Source organism: Danio rerio, chromosome 7, assembly GCF_052040795.2.
Source record: "Danio rerio strain M-AB ecotype USA chromosome 7, GRCz13ab, whole genome shotgun sequence".
Classification (NCBI taxonomy): domain Eukaryota; kingdom Metazoa; phylum Chordata; class Actinopteri; order Cypriniformes; family Danionidae; genus Danio; species Danio rerio.
This window is the reverse complement of record NC_141027.1, coordinates 34,891,252-34,912,861: the sequence shown is the minus strand read 5'-3', so window position 1 is coordinate 34,912,861 and position 21,610 is coordinate 34,891,252. Positions and strand designations below refer to the sequence as shown.

Genomic DNA, 21,610 nt, shown 5'->3' with positions numbered 1-21,610 from the left:
ATGCAAATAATAGGAAAAGAATAGTTAAGGAGGATGAAGAGGGATGTAGAGCACAAGACAGACAGCACCTGTATGATAACTAGCCCCTTGTGATATTGACTAATTCAATCTAATTATGGTTTACAACGCACAATACCGGTGCATTAAACTCCCCAAACCTAAAACTCACAGGTCATTTATCTTCAACCGATCAATTAATGTGTGATGCTGCTGTATGATTGATGAGGTAAGCTTCAGCAGTGTGCAAGATTTAGTTCTGTTTAGTTCTTTTGTTATGCGTATCAGTAGTGACGCATGCAAGTATGCACGTGTCCACTGCTGGGGGGAACGTCTCTGTGTTTCCTATAAAGCTTCATGAATGTCAAAGCCCTAGGAATCAGGCTCAAGAAAGAAGAGTTCAGCAAAGGCATGCACGCATAGAGAAAAAGAGGAGGGAACACGCAGCCTGTGACAGATGCGATTGCGGTCGCTCTCTCGGGTTTAATATGTAGAGCGCGCTGAGAGACAAACGTGTTTCATATGTAGAATTATGTGAAGCACACACACCAGCTGCTCCAAAACAAAAAACAACTCTTCCTGCACATTTAGAATCACTCAGTTTTCATTTCCTACATACTCAATGGACTCTATTTTAACGATCTAAGTGCAAAGCGTAATGCGCAAAATCATTAAGTGCCTGTCACAATTCACTTTTGCAATTTTTTTTCTTTTTCTTCTTTTAAATTAAATTAGAATATGGAGAAAGGAACATAAATTGGGATCATACAAATATAGTCAGGTAGGTGCGTGTGTGTGTGTGTGTACATAAAGGACAATAACAATCAATAAATGAAGCAAGTATCACAGATAACAAGTAACAACAAGTAAGGAGTAACAACAATGCTTAGTAATGTATAATAGTAATAATGACAGTAAAAAGAAAGAAAGAACAACAGTAATAATAACTGACAATAATAATAAATCACAAGTACTACAACAATTACTACTACAGAAAGTTACTAATATTACAACTAATTCTGCTTCTACTACAGCCACTACCACGACTATTACTACTACAATGTCTACTAATACTGATACTACTACAACAACGACTACCACTACTGATACTACTACAGCATCTGCTACAGCGTCTACTACTACTGCTACTACTACTACCGCAATCACTGCTACTACAACATCTACATCAACAACATCTACTACTGTTACTACTACACCAACAACGACTACTACTACTACTGCAACAACGACACCTTTACTACTTCTGCTACCACTATACTGTACCAACGACATGAACTACTACAACTACTACTTCAATAACCACAACTACACTTTTGCTATTTTAAGGACAGAAAAATCCGCTCTGCGCCATGGCGCATGGTCTAACAGTTGAGCACATTTTTTAAATGAGTTATAAGTGTGTTTTGAGAATAATCCAATCAGTCTTATCTCCTTTTCCTTTTAAGAGTCAGTTGCATAGCTCTGTGCTGGACTTTAGACCTCCTATAAGCTGGTCGATTGAACGGACAATTTTAGTTCCTCAAAATAGCAATGCGCCAATGGTCTTTTTCAGACCAGAACGTCTATGGGCGCACATATGAGCGCAAACGCATTTGCTATTTAAACAGCGTGCTGCATACATCAAAATGACTCCTGCGCCAAGCTGAAACTAGCAAACAACAATTGCGGTGCGCCTTGCGCCGGGTGTTTGATAGGACCCTCTGATTCAACTGTAGTGGGCTATATGCTCAGTTAGTGTTTTCAGCCAACAATAAAATGTAAAGGTGAGTATTTTCAATGTCACAAGGTTTCTTTTAAAGCATTGATATTGTAATGTAATTAAAATACAATCAATTAAATAGACATAAGCATTCATTTAATTGTTTAAGTGTAAAATGAGATAAAAGACTGAAAACACTAGCGCCATCAGTCGCAGCAGGCTAGTGCAGAAATTTAATTGAAAATCCTGTGGTAAGATAAATTTCCATCATTTTCATCAATTTTAAAGACATGATGAGGAAAAATTACATTTAATGCAGTGCTTTGTATCTGGTCTGAAACCCACTTTATATCGTATATCTATCAAATCAGATCGTGGTGATTTTTTAATGGCATGCTTAGACTGGCAGACTAAAAATTAAAAGTCTGTGTGCACATTCCCCATTCAGATGCAGGAAAAAAAATCCTAATAATGCAGATGCTGTTGTAGTGCCACATAAGCTTTGATTCTTCAAAAAGGCATGAGAAGTGTGTCAATATAAAACAGATGTAAAACTGATTTTTTTTGCTCTATGGAGCGCAGGGTCTGTTTCTGATATAGTATGGTTGGCTGGCTTTATTGGGGGTAATGACTGTTTGTGAAGGGGAGCTGAGAGGACTGAGGAACTATTTTTTTTGTTTGCCCTCCCTGGCCTGGTTGGCAGCATGTGCACGTGAAGACTATAAAGTTGCCACTGTCTGCCCATTAGTCCAATTTTATGAGTCAAACAGGAAATAATTCTACTTTGCAGGAGAGCAAGTCTAGCCTGGGCTTTCTGAACACATATGTGAGGCCGTTCTTGGCTCAACAAGAAGCTGGTTTTTAAATATCATCTATATTTATATTTTAAAATGATCTAAACGAAAGCAGAAATACTACACAACACCGGTTGCAAGTTGTTTTAAAGCAGTGGAGACAGGTTTTCCTATTTAGCTTGTTCAATTCAATCAAAATTTTAGTTCAGGTTTTAGAAAAAAAAAATTGTGTTTAACACTTTTGTATATTTATCAAGTTATTAATCAAGTTTTTCTTTTTTTATTCAAGTTAAAGTACATAAACATGATAAATATGTGGTTAACAACGTGACATAAAATACAGTTAAGCCATTTATATACACTTTATATCAGTTAATGTTTATTTTAAACAGCCAAAACAGGATTTGGTCTTTTGGTTTTATTTAACTGCAATAAACCACCATTTTTAAGGTTTATAATAGATAACTAATGATATTTTATCCATATGAATACCCAAAACAATCAATTGGGTGCAGCAGTATTGGTACATATATAACCTGTAGTATGTTAGCCTTTATAGTACTTGATATTAAACTGAAACAAAATGGTATTGCTTGAATTTGCAGGTATTGTTAAAAGCATAGTCATTGGTTGGCATACTATAAAAAACTGTTGTACATTGTTCTGTCTAAGTGAGTGTAATTTGATTGAACTGTGCCTAGGAGGGGGCTGGGAAAGGGCTTCTGCAGAGCGAGCCAATCATACGGCTCTGAACTATCAAAGTGGCATTAATAAGTCTTGATCACAACACTGATCAGACTGAGTGGCTACTTAAACCCCCCTGCACACATGGTCCAGCCCTCAAAAAAATCTTATTAGGTCACGCAAACACTTACATGCCTTATGGGAATACATATTAGTCAACCAAAAAAGAAAAATGACAAATGAAGACTTAATGAAAATCTAAGACCAAAGAGATTGCAGTTTCTGGTGTGTTTTTATTTTATAATAAATCAAATTCAAAAATCTAGTTTTTCCAGAAATCAAAAGTGGCTTACTTATTTTAGGTCTACTAACTAGTAGAAAAGTAATTTTAATAAAAGAAATATCTTTAAAAAAATGAAAAATCATAAGTTCATAATATAAATATTTTATTATTTTTAACACATTGAAGAAACCAAAAGAATTTTGCACTAAAATCTGAATTAAGACTTTTTTGAATTAAGACTTTTCTGAATTAACATTATATGAAATTGTCTACTTTGTGACCGGGAGTTCTCAGCTCCTTTGAAAATGTTTTTGTATGTTCAGCACATGCTATCCAGGTGGCTAATGAGAGCAAGGTGCAAACTCACCAGAGATTAGTCAACATGTCATTAACAAGCTGTGAACAGAAAACTGACAGCCCTTTTACTTTGCACTTTCCTCCTCCTGTTCTTTACAGAGCTCGAAAAGGACAACATGGGAGGTCAACCATTGCATACATTTTGTTTATCATCTTTCAGTTGTTGTAAGTGAACGAGTCAGGAGGTCAGTGTTTTGTATCCACAGGTGCTAACCCCAGGTTCTGCCACAACAGAGCAGGACACAAGGACCGGGAGACAGGAGGCCACAGTCAGACCGCCACAAAAGACAGACACACCTAATTAATAGTGCATGGGGCTTGCTTTGTCCCGCAGAGTGCTGTCTCCTGTTGTCGTTGGGGGTTTTTAGGGGCAATGATGTATAAAGAAGAGTCTAATGTTTTTGGGGGGAACTGTCCAGAAAGGGTGGTCTGCTTGGGGGACACATGCCTCATGCCCAGTCAAGCTGCACAATGAGAAAACAGATCCACTGGTCGATAAATGTTGTCAAAGACATGTGGATGATTAGGAGAAAAGAGAAGGAGATGCTGTTCACTAAGCAGGGTCATAAATGCACACACACGCTCATTGGGATTGGAGCATGCTAGAGGTGACTGGATAATGAGTTTTCCATCCAGGGTTCTGATTATTTCAAAGCAGTCACCTGCATTTTCTTAACTAATTAAACAGGATCACCCCGAGTCTTACACTGTTTTACAGACCCCCTGCCAAATCCAAGAGACCAAAATAAACTCTTTTTGACATATTCTCTTGAGACACAAACAAAGTGTTCACCTGTAGGATATCGGTGTGAGCTATAAACAAAAAAGATTCAGCACTGCCTGTAACAAAAAAAGAGACAAATTTATTAGAATTGATGCCAATGCGTTTTGGGTTAAAACGCTTTCTCATGGCTATTTAAAGCCAAAATGTGTTGGCAACATTTCAAATAAATTTGGCTCCTTTTTGTTACAGATAGTGCTGGAATCTAGTTTGCATTTTCTTCCATGTGCCTTGTATAGTGGTTTAGTAGCTCCAGATCCAGTGACTATTTGTGTAAACACAGCACACCTCCCAGCAAGCACTTTTTTGTTTTTAAAAGATGTCTAATAGATGTCTAAACAAAGTCGTCTTGGCTAAAACAAGGCTAAATTTGGGCTGTCAGTGAAAATCTAATAGACGTCTATAAATAGGCCAAAACTAAACTAGTCATTAAATAAACAGAAACGAATGACTTTACATATAAAGTCTGTTTAATCTGTCTATTTGACCACTAGTCTGGTTTTGGGATATTCTTAGATGTCTATTAGATTTTCACTGACAGCTATAAATGTCTACAGATAGACATTTAGATGTCTATTAGACATCTATTAAACACAAAATTGTTTGCTGGGCTCTCTCACAATGGTTAATGATGGTGCATTTTAAATGAGAAGGGAAACCTGTGAAATGTCTACAGTACATCTTCAGCATAATACAAGAGTACTGTATGTGTACAGTCAGATTCCTCTAACTACATTTTTTTTTTTTTGCGTTAACAGATATCTGCAATTCTAGTATAAAGTACAAAGCCATTTTATAAACCAATATGTCTGAAAGACCATAGAAGTTGATCAAAAATAACTGTTTCTAGTGTGCACATAGTACATGTGTTTGTGCACATGACCACAAAGTATACTTTAAATATAAAATATATTTAAAGCTGAGCATACTGGTGTAATAACAAACTAAGTGTTCAGATTAAAACTGAAATATAGTTTGTGCCTAAATAATAAGCTATAAAACTATTACTCAACAGAAAAAAAGAAAAAGAAAAAACATCTTATTTTGAATGAGTGCAGGTACAACTAGCTGTTTAAGATCTAAAGAAGAGTTAATGGATGCCACGAAGAACGCTTGAATCCTTTTAATCAGTATGATTATATCCACACTTGACAGAATGACAGCCAACTTAAATTTAATGGCTATTTGAGCATCAATGTTTTATAAACAAAACCTAGCCAAAGCTCTCTCGGTAATCAAACACACAAATAGGCTTCTGGTCAGGACAAAAGTACAGTTATAGAGTCATGTGTCCTACAAACAGTGAAATAAATATTCCCCATAAAAACATACTTATGCAATTTTGATAGACAGGGTTTCTGCAGGTTTCATCAAGTCAAATTTAAGACTTTTTAAGACAATTTTAAGACCACTAGTTTTTTTTCCCTGATTAAGGAATTTAATTAGGGTAATTTGTGGTAAAAATGTCTAACACCTGTTGTAAACTGTATCTTTTTGCATTAAAAAAATTTAATATATCGTTACTATAGCCTAGTGGTTAAGTGCACCGACATAAAGCACCAAGATGCTCAAGGAGACCCTAGTTCGATTCTTGGCTCGAGGTCCTTTGCCGACCCTTCCCCTCTCTCTGTTGCCAACTATTTCCTGTCAATTCTTTGCACTATTCTATTCATTAAAGGCTAAAAACCCCTAAAAATTAAGTATTAAAAAAGAAAAAAACTTACATATAAAAAATAAGGTTTTATGGAGATGTGTTGTTGGCTATTAGATTGATATCAGCCAAAATTGAGTAGCTTTACTTGGACAAAGCAAAATTAAGGCCTGTTAAAACCAATTCAAGAAATACAACACAATTTGTCAGTGAATTTAAGACTTTTTAAGGCCTAAAATTATGTTTTAAAATTTAAGACATTTAAAGACTTTTTAGGAACCCACGGAAACCCAGGATAGGCTTCCAATGACAAATTGCAGTAGAGTGTGTAGATACTAACAGGGCTTTATGTGATAAGACATTTTAATAGACACTACCAAATGACCAGTGAGAGATTTATTATAGTATAATAAAGTAAATACTGAATGTCACAAGTTTCTTCAGAAATCATTCTAATATGCTGAACATATTCAGCATTTTCCGGTTGACCCTAAACTGTCCGGTCTTAAAGAAAGCACATCTTACATATCACTTTCACAGTTTCACATTACATCACTCTACAGGATACTTTATGAAGCCAACACACCAACACACACAAAGGTCTAAACATCCTGTGGGCTGGAAGATGAGTAAAGATACACTGATGTCATTTTTGTCACCCACAGAACTAAGAAGACCTGAATGGCAGAATACTATGAGTCTGCATGCATATCATCCCTCCTCAAAACATGCTCTGGGGGCAAAGCCGAAGTAATCCACTTCCATAATGATCTGACTAACAAGGTGTAGAGTTAGACGGAGATAATGGATGGCATAAACCCCCTGATGTGGCCATTTGCCCATGGCAGCAAACTCCAATCTGTGTGAGAAATGTTGGTCAATACCACATGCTGAGAGGAAACTCTATTAAAAACACTGCAGTTCACACACTTACAGCTCGAGTTTCCTCTTGCATACACACTTTACCAGCGCATGAATGAACAAGATTGAAGAGAGCCAGAAAAAAGGGGGTGGAGATTGAGTGAAGCGTACGGAACTCTCCAAAGATACCCATAGTGCTCCATTCAAAAGTGTTTTGAGTTGGTCCTTCAATTCTGTTGCACCAGAAATGCAAGCCTTGACAAGTTCTTGAAGACTAAAACAAACTTCCTGTGCACTGCTAACAGTACCACACATCAGTCTCCGTACCACAAATCACTGCAGATTTAAGCATTCCTACCTCTCCATGGCTATATCCATTTTCCTGCTCGGCTAAGACGCCGGTGGTCCCATGACCGGAGCACGGAGCAGCGGCGGTCATCCTTTTCTCTCCCTCTCACTGAGAATGACAAAGTAACTAGGAGAGAGAGCCAGTGGCGCCCACTCTCCTCCTCTCCCCACCTCCCTGCTATTCACAGGCAAATGCAAGTCTAAATACCAGATGGGTCTGCCCCAGCAACTTCACTAAAGGGAGGGAGACAGCAAAGAGGGAAGGGGGGATGGGACAGGAGGGTGTCTGTCAACAATACTATAAAGCCCCTCACCAGAAAGGGCAAAGCAAAGACGGCAAAGCGATGCCTGAAACTTGGCACGGTGGTGTTAACTGGACCTTGTGAACCCACATGCAGACAGAGTGAAAAATCCGGAGAGGTGATGAGAAGGGTAAAGTGAGGCACAGCTGATGATTTATAAGCATACACATTCTCACTAATGCTGTGAGGAGAGGAAATGACGTATTACAGTATGAGCATGGCTTATAGTTCTGGTTATTTAAGAATATTGGGGTCAGGCATATATGTTTAACTGGTTCTGAATGTGTAGCACTTATGTGGTGAAGTAAGTTGTACTGTAATCCTGCCTAAATTCAAGCTAGAGTTGGATTAGAGGAAAGACAGCAGCAGAAGGCGTGTGGGGAAAGAGCTCATTCCTTGGAGACACAGGAGTATCAATAACTTAATCAATACCCAACCGCTCACAGTATGTTGCACAGATACATTATTCCAGAATAACAAATGCTGCAAGTGTCACTGCTGGATTTGCTCAAATGATAAATTATACTCTAACTGATGCAATTCTAAACATTTAATTACTGCTGTTTTCAGAGTAACTACTGTTAAATACACCATGAAGAGTGTTAACTCAAATAAATCAAAAATAAAATCTAAAAACTGCAGGAAAACAAAATAAACTTTTATTTGTTAATAAATTGTTGCTTTGTACACTGCATTGTAAGCAATGTAATGACAAAAAGTCAAGGCAACAAGTATGTTATGCTGCTTTAACTTAAGTTTCAACTACATGTTTAAGTTTTAAAAAGTTTAACTCAACATTTTTAGTCATTTCATTGATGAAAGTTGAGGTGACTAGAAGTTCATTTGAGCCAACATAAAAATTTAAAGCAGACAGCAAAAAAAATCTGATTTAAAATTTTAATAAATGCTACAATATATACAATCTACAATATAACATAAACAATGCTAAAATGACATGATGAGAATAAAACAAGTTGGAAAGAACTTTAACCTGGATTGTCATGAAGTAACTTAATAAATGAAAAACCCATTTATCACACATTTACATTCACTGTGAGAGGGCATAAACATGCCAATCCTCTCCTCTCAGCAGAAGCCAGCTGTGTGTTAATTCAGTTCTTTAGTGGAAAAGCTGTGCTGTTGTATATTCATTATAATGACAACAAGGAGATGCTGTTTCTTTCTAACTTTCAGGGCCCTGTCATACACAATTTTCCCATTTTCCGCTATGTTGTTTAAATAGCAAATCCATTTGCGCCACTTTGTGGAATCATGGGCGTTCTGGTCTAGAAAAGAGGTGTGTTAAGGTGCATTGTTGGCACATTGCTATTGAGGAACTAAAATAGACCAGCAATAGACCAGCTGAAAGCAGGTCTAGGGTTTAAGCAGAGCACGTTAGTTATGCGCCTCGCTTACACATTGCTTAAAACACACAGGATGTACAGCAATAGGCAAATATCGTTACAAATGAAAAATAACTAATGGAATAAAGTTATAAAAGTATTACTACAAATTACAAATGCCTTCTTCATCTCGGAGGGATTTTTTGGGTTTTTTTTCATGACAATTTGCATCTGTATAATGTTATTATTATTAGCAGCATTATATATTATATGCATATTTATATTAGTTTTATTAAAAACAAGCTTAGATTTGTCGACATGTCGGGTTTTGGACCACATGGGGCATAGGACATGTGTGTTTGGACATAACTCAGTTTTTTTGAACACACTTCATTATTATTATTCATTTATTAGTTTGCTGGAAATTAGAACTGAATATAGAAATAGTTTTGAAACAAATCTTTGCGCATAAACAAAATTAATTATGTTGACTAATGGATGTCTGTGCATACGACACCATTTCCTTATCCACGAAAGAAAGAGAAAGTGAAAGGCTGATTGGAGGAGGCTCATTCTTTATCCTTGTGCTACAGATCTGTTTAACTGTTTTCTCGCTAGTGAAGCGTTCAGTTTTACCACTTACAATGTCCGCCATGTAAATAGCAAATGCGCCATGGCATGATGCAACTGACTCTTAAAGGGAATGGGAGATGAGACTCTGATTAGTTTATTCTCAAAACACACCCAGAGCTCATTAGGGGAATAAGCTCAACCCTGTTAGACCATGCACTACCGAACAGAGTATTTATCTGTCTTTAAAATAGCGCAAGTGGATTCAGACATGCCCTTGATGCTTTTGCGCCCTAAGTTTGTTAAAATAGAGCCCCCAAGGTCTTAGGCTTAAAACTATGTAGTACAAAAGAAGAAATGAGCTTCCTAATAGACACCTTACACACTAATAAGAATGTCTAAATTGATTTAAAATATATTGCATTGTGTAACTCATGAAAATCTATGCTGACAATAAACTGGCCCCAAACTGGTTTAAAAAGCATTACAGTCAATAGATCCAGTCAGAACATCACTTTGTCCTCATCCTGCCATCAAACCCCATCTCAGTGATTCCTCAGTCTCTGTGCTCTTCCACACACACAGACCATCTGGAAGAGAAAGGATTGGGTCTCACACACTGGAGTCCAGTGTCTCTGAGCCTCAGGCTGTATCACAGGGCTGATGCTCACAGCTTCACTGTCACTTTCTGCACTGATGGCTGCTGTGATTGCCTGCAGGGCTCTGATCCAGACAATAGATTGTCAATATTATGTTTGTCACCCAATGTGTGTCAGTGAGCTTACACAGCGCCCGGTAAGGTCAGACCAAATTAATTCATTCCCTGACTCACTTTAGATGTTTATTTTAAAGTGAAAGATTTTAGCTCATATGGAAGTGAAATGTCTTTAATTTTTGGGGCATTGGAGTAATATCTTACAATATAAAACAAAAAACTACTCTAAACTGTAACACTATTTCATCAAATTGTAGTACAAATATTTTGACTGTATAATTATAATACAAACACAGCTTTGTTAAGCATTTTAAAATATTTGGACCAAATATTTGGATAATAGTGTATGCATGTAATAATTTTGCTATGATCCTGGAACATCATTTTTGGTCAAAAAAATGGTACAGGAGTTTTACGGGAGAAATAACAAAACGGGAGGGTGGCGGAAAAACAGGAAACTCTCGGGAGTGTTGGCAGGTATGGCATAAACCTAACAGTAAGCCTAAACTTAACTGGTAAACATATCCCTTAATTATGATTGGCTTATTGGAATGTTGTTCCAGGACCAACATAGATGTTAATCCAGAAACATGTCCTACTTGGTGAAATCAGGTAAGCGAACAGTGTACATTTCCAAGCAAAACTTCAAGTCACATTAACTACAGAAAACCTGCTAGAGATACTTCAATGTCTGTCCCACTTTTCCATGTATTTAGAACCTCTGATTCATTTGTTCATTCCTTCATACCGTCCTATCTTCAGTTGTTCCGGTTCGTTCAGCCTCAGCTGTCATACCACACATTGTTTGATGACTACAATCCACACTGGCCACTTCATCAGCTCTGCTTGGAGTGGTTGCTGAGCAGCACACTCAAACAGTCACTTTCTAAATCTGGGATGAGCCAGTCTGTCATCGAGGACAAGTCAAGCTTAGGAATCAAACATAGGAAAATGAATTCACTGGAACGGGTGTGAAAGGACAGGTGGTGTGAACAAGCATCCATGCAAAACCAGTCCGATGCCTCCGCCAGTGAGCTCCACAAGTGTCATCATGCATCTTAACACAACGGCACAAAGACTCTCCAGTGCTAAAGACCAAAGAGGATAAACATGGGAGCTGTGAGAAGCATCTAGGAACAGGAAGTTGTAAGTTGTATGAATCCAGCCTTGATTCATTCACAAATACATTGACAACATTTGTCAATATGCCAATGTACAGCAGGAGACGAAGTCGCCATGCCAACAGATCAAGAGGTCTGTGTGTGGATAATCTGATGAGTCAGGAAGAGCACTATGATTATGCTAATGCTAAAACCTGATAGCGGTCAGCCAACATAACCATCTGTCCCTGCTGAGGCTCACAGGGGAAACACTGAAGACAGACCGAAGCCTTCAAGACTCTCCCAGTGCCACTATAGAGGAAAAACACAATGGTCTGATCACAGAAACAATCGTGCATGTGTGTTTGTTTGCATGACATCACTGACAGTGAGTGATTTCCATGATAGATTCTGCTTTAGAAACACGGTAGTCTTTCCAGAGGAACTCATGGACAAACTACATGAACCTGTCCTCCATATCTATCACTTTGAGAAACTTAAACATGATGCTAAAATCAGATTATCTGCTAATTGTAAAAGGTTTTATCATTATTTGAGAAAACAGAAAAAAAATTGTAGGAATAGTTTATGATTTAATTCATTACAATTCTCTCCGACCACACAAAGGTATTACCACACTACAGTTTTTTTCTTTTTTTGTTTAAAACCTTTTATTCAGATCTTAGGTTGTTTCGAAACACGAAACACTAGAGGACAGATAGTGTCAGTTCAACATTATGTCTAAAGCTGAGGGGTCATGACCCCCACCAGGGGTCGCCAGTGCTACTTAGAAGGTCACTAAGCCTACTTAATTATGATGAAACCAAATTTAGACCAAACTAAATAAAAATTTTAAAAGTTTTTGACAATTGAAGAATATTTCCTATAAAAACAATTAAGAATCGCATACAAAGAATAAGAAAACTGAGAGAAGAAAGAATAAAAGCTCTACTGCAAAAAAAGAAAGAAAACTTGAAACGTATAAGTGAAAGAATAAATGCATGGAAAACAGCTAATGCATTTTTAAACCCAAGTGATGAAACTGCACTGGTGAAAAGCACACTGATTAAATTAATCACAAATGAATAAATTCATGCATTAAGATAACAACTGTGAACAATGAACACACCTTACAATTAAAAATCAGTACTGGTGTGTCGAGTAATCTCCCATTATTCACCAGACCAGTTCAAATTTTTCTAGTATCGAGAAAATATCAAGTAGAACCTCAAAAACTTCTTATCATTTACCTGCAAACATGTAGAAATCATAAACGGTTTGACTTCCTTTCTTAGTTGAAACTAAACTAAATGGGGTCCAAACATCTTGTGTTATATAAAGAGAGAGAAAAATCTAGCTATGTACATTAAATAACAACTCATTTTAGGATAAATGATTCCTATAATAACTCATTCAGAAATCTGACAACCAACAACTAATTACTAATACTCTAAAAATTGTCTAAAATTTTTTCAAAAAACATCTCTTTAAAAACATTTGTTAAAACACACACTGCAGCATAATTATAAAGATAATACAGCTATAGGCCACTTAGGTTTAGGTTAGGTTAACCTAATAGCTGGAGTCAAATGATTTCTGATGTTGAATGTAAAAAAGAAAAAAGAAAAAAAAGTACAAAGTAAGCTTAGTTGCAGAAAGAAAGAAAGAACAGAGACAAGTCATGCATATTATGCTCAACCACTGAGCCCTTACCTTATCAAAGAACTCATAGAGTTGAACAGTCTTGTCTATTTTATCCTTGGTATCCTCCACTCGCTGAGAGAAATCCCGCAGATGCACCCAGAATGAACGTACTTTCACCTCATACACTTGCAGCTCTGCAGAGGAGACGTCTTCCCACTTCTCTAAACGCTTGAGGAGAGCTTCACCACTCTTACAGTGTTCCTGAACACACACACACACACACACACACCCCCCGAATTACACACTCAACTGGTATGAAAGCAGAGGGTGCGACTGAGGTGACTACATTTAAACAGCGATAACCGCTCTTGAAGCCCATGTTGACACAATTAAATAAATGTTTAACTACCGCAGTAAAATATCACCTCTCAGTCCAAATAAAACTATTATGAGCCATTTGTTAAGAAAATCTTAAAAGTTGTCTGCAAAAAGTGTGGTAAGAGTTGACGTACATATGCAGCTGTGTAAAATTCTCTGAAGATGCTCTGCTTATGATGTAACTGCTCCAAGGAATCCTCCAGCTCGCTCAGCGTCTGCAGACGAGACTCTCCCACCTCTTCTATCCACTGACTAACCTACATACACACACAATCAACATATTAGATACAATCAGTTGTGTAGACAACATATGTCAGTTATTCCTGCAACAGCCCAGCTTTATTCTGAGAATGGCTCATGACGTATTTATGCGTTTTGTTCTCGTGACAGTTGGATTTGGCAGTAGACTGAAACGTGAGCACACAAACACATCAATCTTATGGATGTTATTTGATACAGATGCTTGGGTGCTAAATTACACTTTCTCATGATGTGTGTGTGTGTGTGTGTGTGTGTATGGCTAATCAGTTTCTCAGCAACTTCCGCTTTATCCACACCAACAGGATTTTTGCTGCTGGGCACATATGTCCATTAAAACAATTAGATGAATAAATCACCAGGACAGTGCTCAGCTAAGTGAGGCTGTTTGTGAGTCTGTGTGCACGTAGACAGCAGTTCAGTATTCACGATTTTTCAAGTTTTAAATAAAAAAAAAAAGGCTTAAATATCTTAAAAAACACAAACTGGCCAGATATGCAGCAGAATCCACAGTTGAGAGAATACTTTGCAAATACAAATCAATGCAAATATTTTTTTCAAGCTTGTCTACTAATACATGTATCAACGTTACAATTATTTAATTAAACCAGGGGTCGTTTATTTCTAATTTATGCTTTCTTATTTACTTTTTTGATTTTCTTTTATACATGTAATTTTTTTGTGTTGTAATATGTTCTGGTAAAGTCATGGTTGTCCAAGAAATGGGACAATAAATTTTCAAACAAACAAAAAAATGTATTTCCATAATCAGATTTTTCTCATCACCAATTACTTTATAGGTAAAACTGTGATCTGTTAAATTCAAGGGTTCATTAAAATAACTAGATGAATTACATTAAATGGTGAGATGATGTATTTTAATAAATTATTAATATCCTTTATTTTTTAATATATTGTTCTTTGATTTTCAAGTTTAAATTAAAACAAAAACGTGTTTAAAAGTCCACATTAAACCTGTGATTCAATGAGTGCATATTTAAAGAAAACTAATCCTAATTCATAAACAAAATTTTAAAATGTATCTATTTTTAGAGGAAGTATGAGACATAAAGGTAGAACAGACAATGAAGCATATTACTTATTAACAATAATATTATAGCATAAGTTTCAGATGCAGCTCTTACAGTTACAGTCAACAGGGGTAACACTATAGAATAATTGTCCATTAGTTAAGCTTAGTTAATGTATATACTAACATTAATTAAGTATGACTAGCCACACACGGAATCTTTGCGCACAGAAATCTGCAGATTTTTAGCCCATCATTGAGTCTATGTATTTACTTGTGTAAATGTGTGTACATTTATATTAATTCAGTTTTTAAATTAATTTCAGTAATAATATTGACTAATATGAAAATGTTCATATGATTTTAAATAAGTGGATCTAATTCGAATTGCATTGTAAACATTAAAAAAATTTAAAAAGGTGTTTTTTATATATATATTTAGTTTATAGTTATGATACTCCCAAAATTATTCCACATAAATCCGTCGTTTTTTTTACAAACTTCTCAGCAGAAACAGCAAAAAATGTCCGCAGATTCTGTCTGGTCCCAAATATGACTAATTTTGTAAAGTTTTTATTAATGTATAATTACATCAACAGTTGTGGTTATTAGTGGTCAATGCACTGAGTGAACATGAACTAACAATGAACTAACATTATTTAACTTAAATAACATCAACAAATGTTAACAAAGATGAATAAATACCATGATAATGTATTATTAATTGCTTGTTCATGTTAGTAAATACACTAGCTAACATTTACTAATGAACTATCATTTTAAAGTGTTAACTCATTGGTCAATAGAGTTCAAAATTTAAACGTTAGTCCTCACCTCTTTGAATCCCTCCTCCAGGCTGTTAAACTCCATGATGAATTCCAGTTCCTGTGTGCATTTATTGGACAGCATCACCAGTCTGTGAACCAGCTCGTCCACTTGGTTATACAAACGGCCAGCACTTTCAATGGCATCTCTAAAACACACACCAACATGGTTTGCTTAGAATATTACATTCAGTCCACATATTGTCTTGTCCCTGAGAGAAACTCCAAGCAACTGAGCTGTGAAGAAGAAAAAACACTGACTCCAGGACTCGGATCTCATTGGCTAAGACATTTTGTTACAACAGTTATCTCATTGGCTAAAACAGAATGTATTGATTGGACGAGGCATTTCGAGATTGAATGTAATTGGATGGGCAAGTTTGCTTGAGTCATCTGAGTCATTTGGCAAAGGAACACAGTATGGAGCAGTGTTTGTGTGTGTATGTGTGTTGATGAGAAAGAAAAACACCATAAATGAGTGAAAACTACATGAGAAGTCATTGACTATGTTCTGATGTTTGCGCATGTAGAATATCATAAAAAGATGGATTGTGTGACCACATAACTGCGAGTTTACATGAATAAAGATGCATTTTCTGTATACGTTTATGAATGGGCAGTGGTGTGATGCACACTGTGCACAGCAGCAGAGCTTGATGTCTACTGGATGACTTCACCACTGCTGTAGTTCACTTACACAATACTGTATTGTGTTCTAGTCAAACATTTCCACATTTCCCCTCAACGATATGCCAACTTATTTACTCAAAAAGTCACCACTCTCTGATCCATACACAACACAACATCAATATTAACATTCAGAACTATTTTTTGAGGAGTGCCACATTCCTATTTCAACTAACAAAAGACTTAACGATGCAAGAAAGACTTATTAGAGCAGGCAGACATGTGGCACATGCATAACAACACAGCTACACTGAACTGTGCCCCCTGCTGTTAGATACTTGTACATGCAAAAACAAAATCACATGGCTCCATTATACTTTTTGTTTGAGTTTCACAGCACTATTCACTTTCAAAAAGAGTCACTAAATTCAAAAAGTCATTAAAATTACTTTTAATTTAGGTGAACTGTCCCTTTAAGGTATCAGTTGATGTAAGTGTAGTGTTGGAAAGAATTTCACTGTTACACACAATGAGAGGCATGTGGGGCAAATCGGTGACCTCAAAGTCAGTCCAAAACCCACCAATTATTCACAGCACACACCCAGAGCAAACACGGGTTATCACAGCAGGCAGGAGATATCAAAGACATTCTGGGAAGAGTGACGGAGAGAGATAAAAGTTGAAGATGGATTATGAACAATTAGAAACCTTTACTACCAGCTCAGTGAAGCATTCCATCATAGTAATGTGGATTGAAGGTCCATGGAATTAAATTACATTTTTTAAAATGCTAGTTTCAGTCTGTTAGGATATCTATAAGCTAGTGTGCTCCAAAAACAGTGACAAAAATTACGTTTAGAAAATATAAAACTGATATAAACATGTAAAGCTTGAAGTTCGTCACTTCAGCCTAAATGGATCCACAATTTGTTCCACAAGACCTCATACTTTAATTTCTCATCAAATCTTGACCAATCAAATGCTCTCTAGTATCTGACATGCCCCACCCCATTCAAGATGTTTCTTATTTGTTTTTCATTTAATGCGCTTGAGCTGAACTATTCTCACTGCCAGAGTTGTGATAAAAACTAAACACCACTGGCTGTTTTTTAAAAAGGGGAGGAGCTACTGTGTCCCACCCTCTCTTCATTTTTCAGTAGAGATTATGTCAAACACTTAATAAAAAGTGACATTTCAAAGCACTTCATGTGACCTTTAATCAAATTTGGTATAAAAAAGTTAATTAACAAACTTAATTAAAAAAAACAATGTGATTGTGTTCGGAGTTTATTTTCCAAATGTAATAATAATGTTAGACAAAAATAATCACTAAAAATAAAGCCATTTAATAGTGGTCATTATAATAATTTATTTTTATTTTTCTATATGTAATATGTAACTACATATTACTGTTAGACAAGGACTCCTGAGAAGATAGAAAAAAAGGAATAACAAGATTAAAACTTCTTATCGATAGCCATTTGGGGAAAAAACACAGACAAACCAGCCACCTATAGGACCACCGATGAGCTTTAAAAAGTCAGTAAAAGACCAAGAGGTCAAAGTTCATTTTTGGGATCAAAAGGAAGTGTTAAAAAGACAAAGTCTAGACTGAAAAGGATTATGTGTGAGGGAAGAAGTCAATGTCACCAACACAGAAGAGGACACAAAAAGGCCGGATTTGTTGACTTATTGTTGAGCACTTTAGACTCAGTCACACCTGTGAGATTCAGTCCTTTGTGTGTCTGTCAGCATTCAGGAGATGAGTTTCTGTGTGAGCAACCCCAGACAGCTAAGGTCTCATTCTGCCATTTGTTAGACACCAAATAAGCAACTTCAAGATCATGCGCAGACTTTAAATGATAATTTCACCAGATTTGAAAGACTATAAATTGGGTAAACAAATTAGAAAGGCTAGCTTCTGCATCTTTAAATATTATATTTACCCTTTGGCAAAACCCAAACTTTAAGAATCATAACTTTAGAACCTATTAAAATTTATTGAACTCTTTGAAGATTTCCCACATGAAAAAACAGTCCAACCTCAAGTTGTCTGTCATCATTTTTGTAGATATGGTTTAATTTTATGGAATTTTGCATCAATAGCATGCTTTTTAAGGATGATGAATACACAATTCAGACCTAGTTTGGTTTGTGTGTCCATGTCCATAATTTAGACATACTGGTTCACAGAAATTGGTGGTCTCCTCTTTAATATATAGCTCAATAATACCAAACAAAACATCAAACTTAGCCACTAACATCCTGAAGAAAACTTTGGATCTTAAGGAGGTGAAACTCTATTTCTAAACTCTATGCAATCCCAGGCCTGGAAACTCAACATTACCTCTTTTTATGAAAAAAGAGGGTAATAAATCATCCTCACTGCTTGAATATCACTAATAATTATTTATTTATTTGCATTTGTTTTCTACAATGTATTAGTTAATACATTTTGGACTCACGGTGCAAAGTTTCTGAGATGAAGAAAACAGAAAAAAGTCTTAAGTGTGCAAGGACCTTAAGAGTAACCCAGCGAGTCTTTATCAGTGGAGACCCTCACAAACACCGACTAGAGTGTTTGTGTCTGAGCAGGAGGCTTTGAAAATGCCCGAGTAAGCCAGCGCAGACATGCCTGTGTGTTTTAAACAAAGTCAAACAGGAAGCAGCACCAGAGCCCTGCAGCATCCAAACTATAGCACCTTATCAGAGACAGACACATGTGCATATTGGTGTCTGTTTAGCTCTGAGATTATGTGTGCATGTTTGAGGATGAAATGATTGTGTGCAGATAAAGACATTTCTCTTGGCTCAGCGATGGGAAATAACATTCACACTCCCTCAACCTCCAGCTGAACCCAGCCCCGATCATCAGAGGCCTGAACATGCTCTCCCACGCTCTCAACACTGTTTTCCCTCTCGCTTTCATTATCCCTCTTGTTTGTCATTGTCAAACTGCTTTTATACTTCATGTAATTATATAATTAAGGTCAAAAACCTAGTTAGCTACCTCGTTGATTACCGCCTATGTTGGCTTCATCTTTGCTGAAATAAGACTTGATCAGTGGCTCATTTGTTATAGTATAAATAGGCAGAAAACATAAAACACACAGACTCAACCCATCACTGGGAAGCACCCATACACACTCAGATGCACACACATACACTATGGACAATTTAGTTTATTCAATTCATCTGTACTGCATGCCTTTGGACTTGTGGGAGAAACGGGAGCACCCGGAGGAAACCTACGCCAACACAGGGAGAACAAGCAAACTCCACACAGAAATGCCAACTGACCCAGCCGAGACTTGAACCAGCAACCTTCTTGTTGTAAGGCAACAGTGCTAACCACTGAGCCACCTACCACACAAAATAGTTATTTATAGTATAGTATAGTTTTGAAATGCAGTTTGAGTACTCAAAGAATTACATAAACACTAATGTTTTAAAATTTGGGGCTAGTTAAAGGACACATTAAAAACATTATAACTGACATTGAAGATTTTTACTTTGTTAAACAGCTTTCCGAAAAAAATCTGAAAAAAATGTGAAAAAGGCAGCAACTGTTTTCAACAGCAGCAAATACAACTAAATCAATTTTGGGGCAGCAAATGAGCATATTTGAATGATTTCTGAAGAGTCATATGAGTGTTGATGCTGAAAATTCAGCTTTGCCAACACATTTTTTTTTTAATTAAGTAAAATAGAAAACATTTTTTTCCTTTTTTAAATGTCCATTTTAATTTAGATACTTATTTCACTATACCTACCATATATATGACAAAGTAAAGGCAGTTTTAGTTATTTAAATTGATTTAAAGCTTTAGTAATCAACTTTTCTTTTGTTTTTTCAATCATGTAGGATTCATCTTTTCAACTGTGGTTGTTGTCGTGCAATCTGGGATTGTAAAGGACACTGTGGGGGTGCAAAGTACACGTCATGCTGCCTTAAAATGTAAATGTTATTTTAGAAGCTGGCATGATTAAAGAGAGTTCACACAAAACTGAAAATTCCCTTTACTTGTTCCAAACCTGTTTAACACAAAAATTATTTTGAAGAAAGCTGGAAACCTGTAACCATTGACTTTCATAGCATTTTTTTGTTCTACTATGGAAGTCAACAGTTAAAATGTTTTCAGCTTTCATCAAAATATCTTCTTTAGTGTTCAACAGAAGAAAGAAACTCAAAACGGTTTGAAACCACTTCAGGGTGAGTTATTAGTGAGTAAATGAAATATTTTGGGTGAACTATCCTCCTTTTGAAACAGCTTTATATTATTAGCTTTTCTCTTAGGTACGTGTGATTTGCGCAGTCAGTTACGGGTGTTGTCTGAACACTTATGCCTCACCTGTAGTCCTCTGTGAGACTAACGCTGGTCTCTTCTTTTCGTAAACGGGACAGAGCTGCTCCTCCCTCCAACTGTAGTCGCACCAGCCTGCTGTCCTCCAGAACCGTCCTCATCAGCTCTCTGTACTTACACAGTAAGAGTTGAGCCTCCTGCAAACACACACACAAACATTATTATAAAACACTCTTCTACAGCTGCACACATTCACACACACCTATTATTACACATACACATGTTATCTAGTGTTCTTACTGAGTAAAATCTGTCTATTCTCCAGCATAAACACACACACACACACACACACACCCCATCATTATATTGCTGTCTTAAAAAACTACTTTGACACAACCAGTACAGTTATACATGCGGCTACCGCAGCAAATACATTACCTGTACACACTCTCATACACCAAAGCATTCATTATTATTCATTAAGTGACATCTACACCCCGTTCAGCTCATGTTTGTACTCATTAAATGATAAAATGAGCTTAAGCCACAGAATGCTGTGTAATACACAAAACTGCCACACCTTCAGGTGTGTGCGCTTGTGTGGCTGTACTTGTAGCTAGCTTTTATTTATCTTCCTTGTCAACAATACAACACATGTCTTACATTCTACATACTGAACCTGGTGTGAATGCAGGATAATGACAAAGTGCTCAAAATAGAGACAAATGCACATGATCTTTAGTTTATACTGCATTCATAAATATAATTTCAACACAAACTACTCTTGGCAAAACAATAGTTTCACTTTGCCACTGATATGACTTGAGTCAATTAAATATTATAACAACTTAAAATAACTGCTTGTTATTTTAACATTTTGAAATGCAATTTGTATCAGTGATGAGAAGTAAATTTAAGACATACTTGTATTTTTAAAAACTCAATTACTTAAATGAACACATATATGTTTAAATGATGGTGTACAAGTAATTCAAACATCACAAGCACTACTAATAAGTTCAAGAGTAAAACATTTAAA

At 36.3% G+C, this 21,610-nt stretch overlaps 1 protein-coding gene across 22 annotated transcripts in view; it reads right to left on the bottom strand.

The window, feature by feature from the left end:
- plekhg4 (pleckstrin homology and RhoGEF domain containing G4) overlaps window positions 1-21,610 on the bottom strand; it is a 119,354-nt gene that overhangs the window by 15,927 nt on the left and 81,817 nt on the right. For 19 of the 22 annotated variants that reach the window (XM_087261370.1, XM_087261375.1, XM_087261381.1 and 16 more), the window contains 4 exons: window positions 20,620-20,768; window positions 15,651-15,789; window positions 13,663-13,785; window positions 13,220-13,411 (listed from right to left, as the gene is read on the bottom strand). In XM_087261370.1, the coding sequence (XP_087117496.1) occupies window positions 13,220-13,411; window positions 13,663-13,785; window positions 15,651-15,789; window positions 20,620-20,768 (603 nt within the window). Of the gene's footprint in view, window positions 1-7,486; window positions 7,597-13,219; window positions 13,412-13,662; window positions 13,786-15,650; window positions 15,790-18,128; window positions 19,807-20,461; window positions 20,769-21,610 lie in introns of those variants that run through there. The other 3 variants (XM_087261389.1, XM_087261390.1, XR_015495861.1) reach the window with 2 other exon arrangements.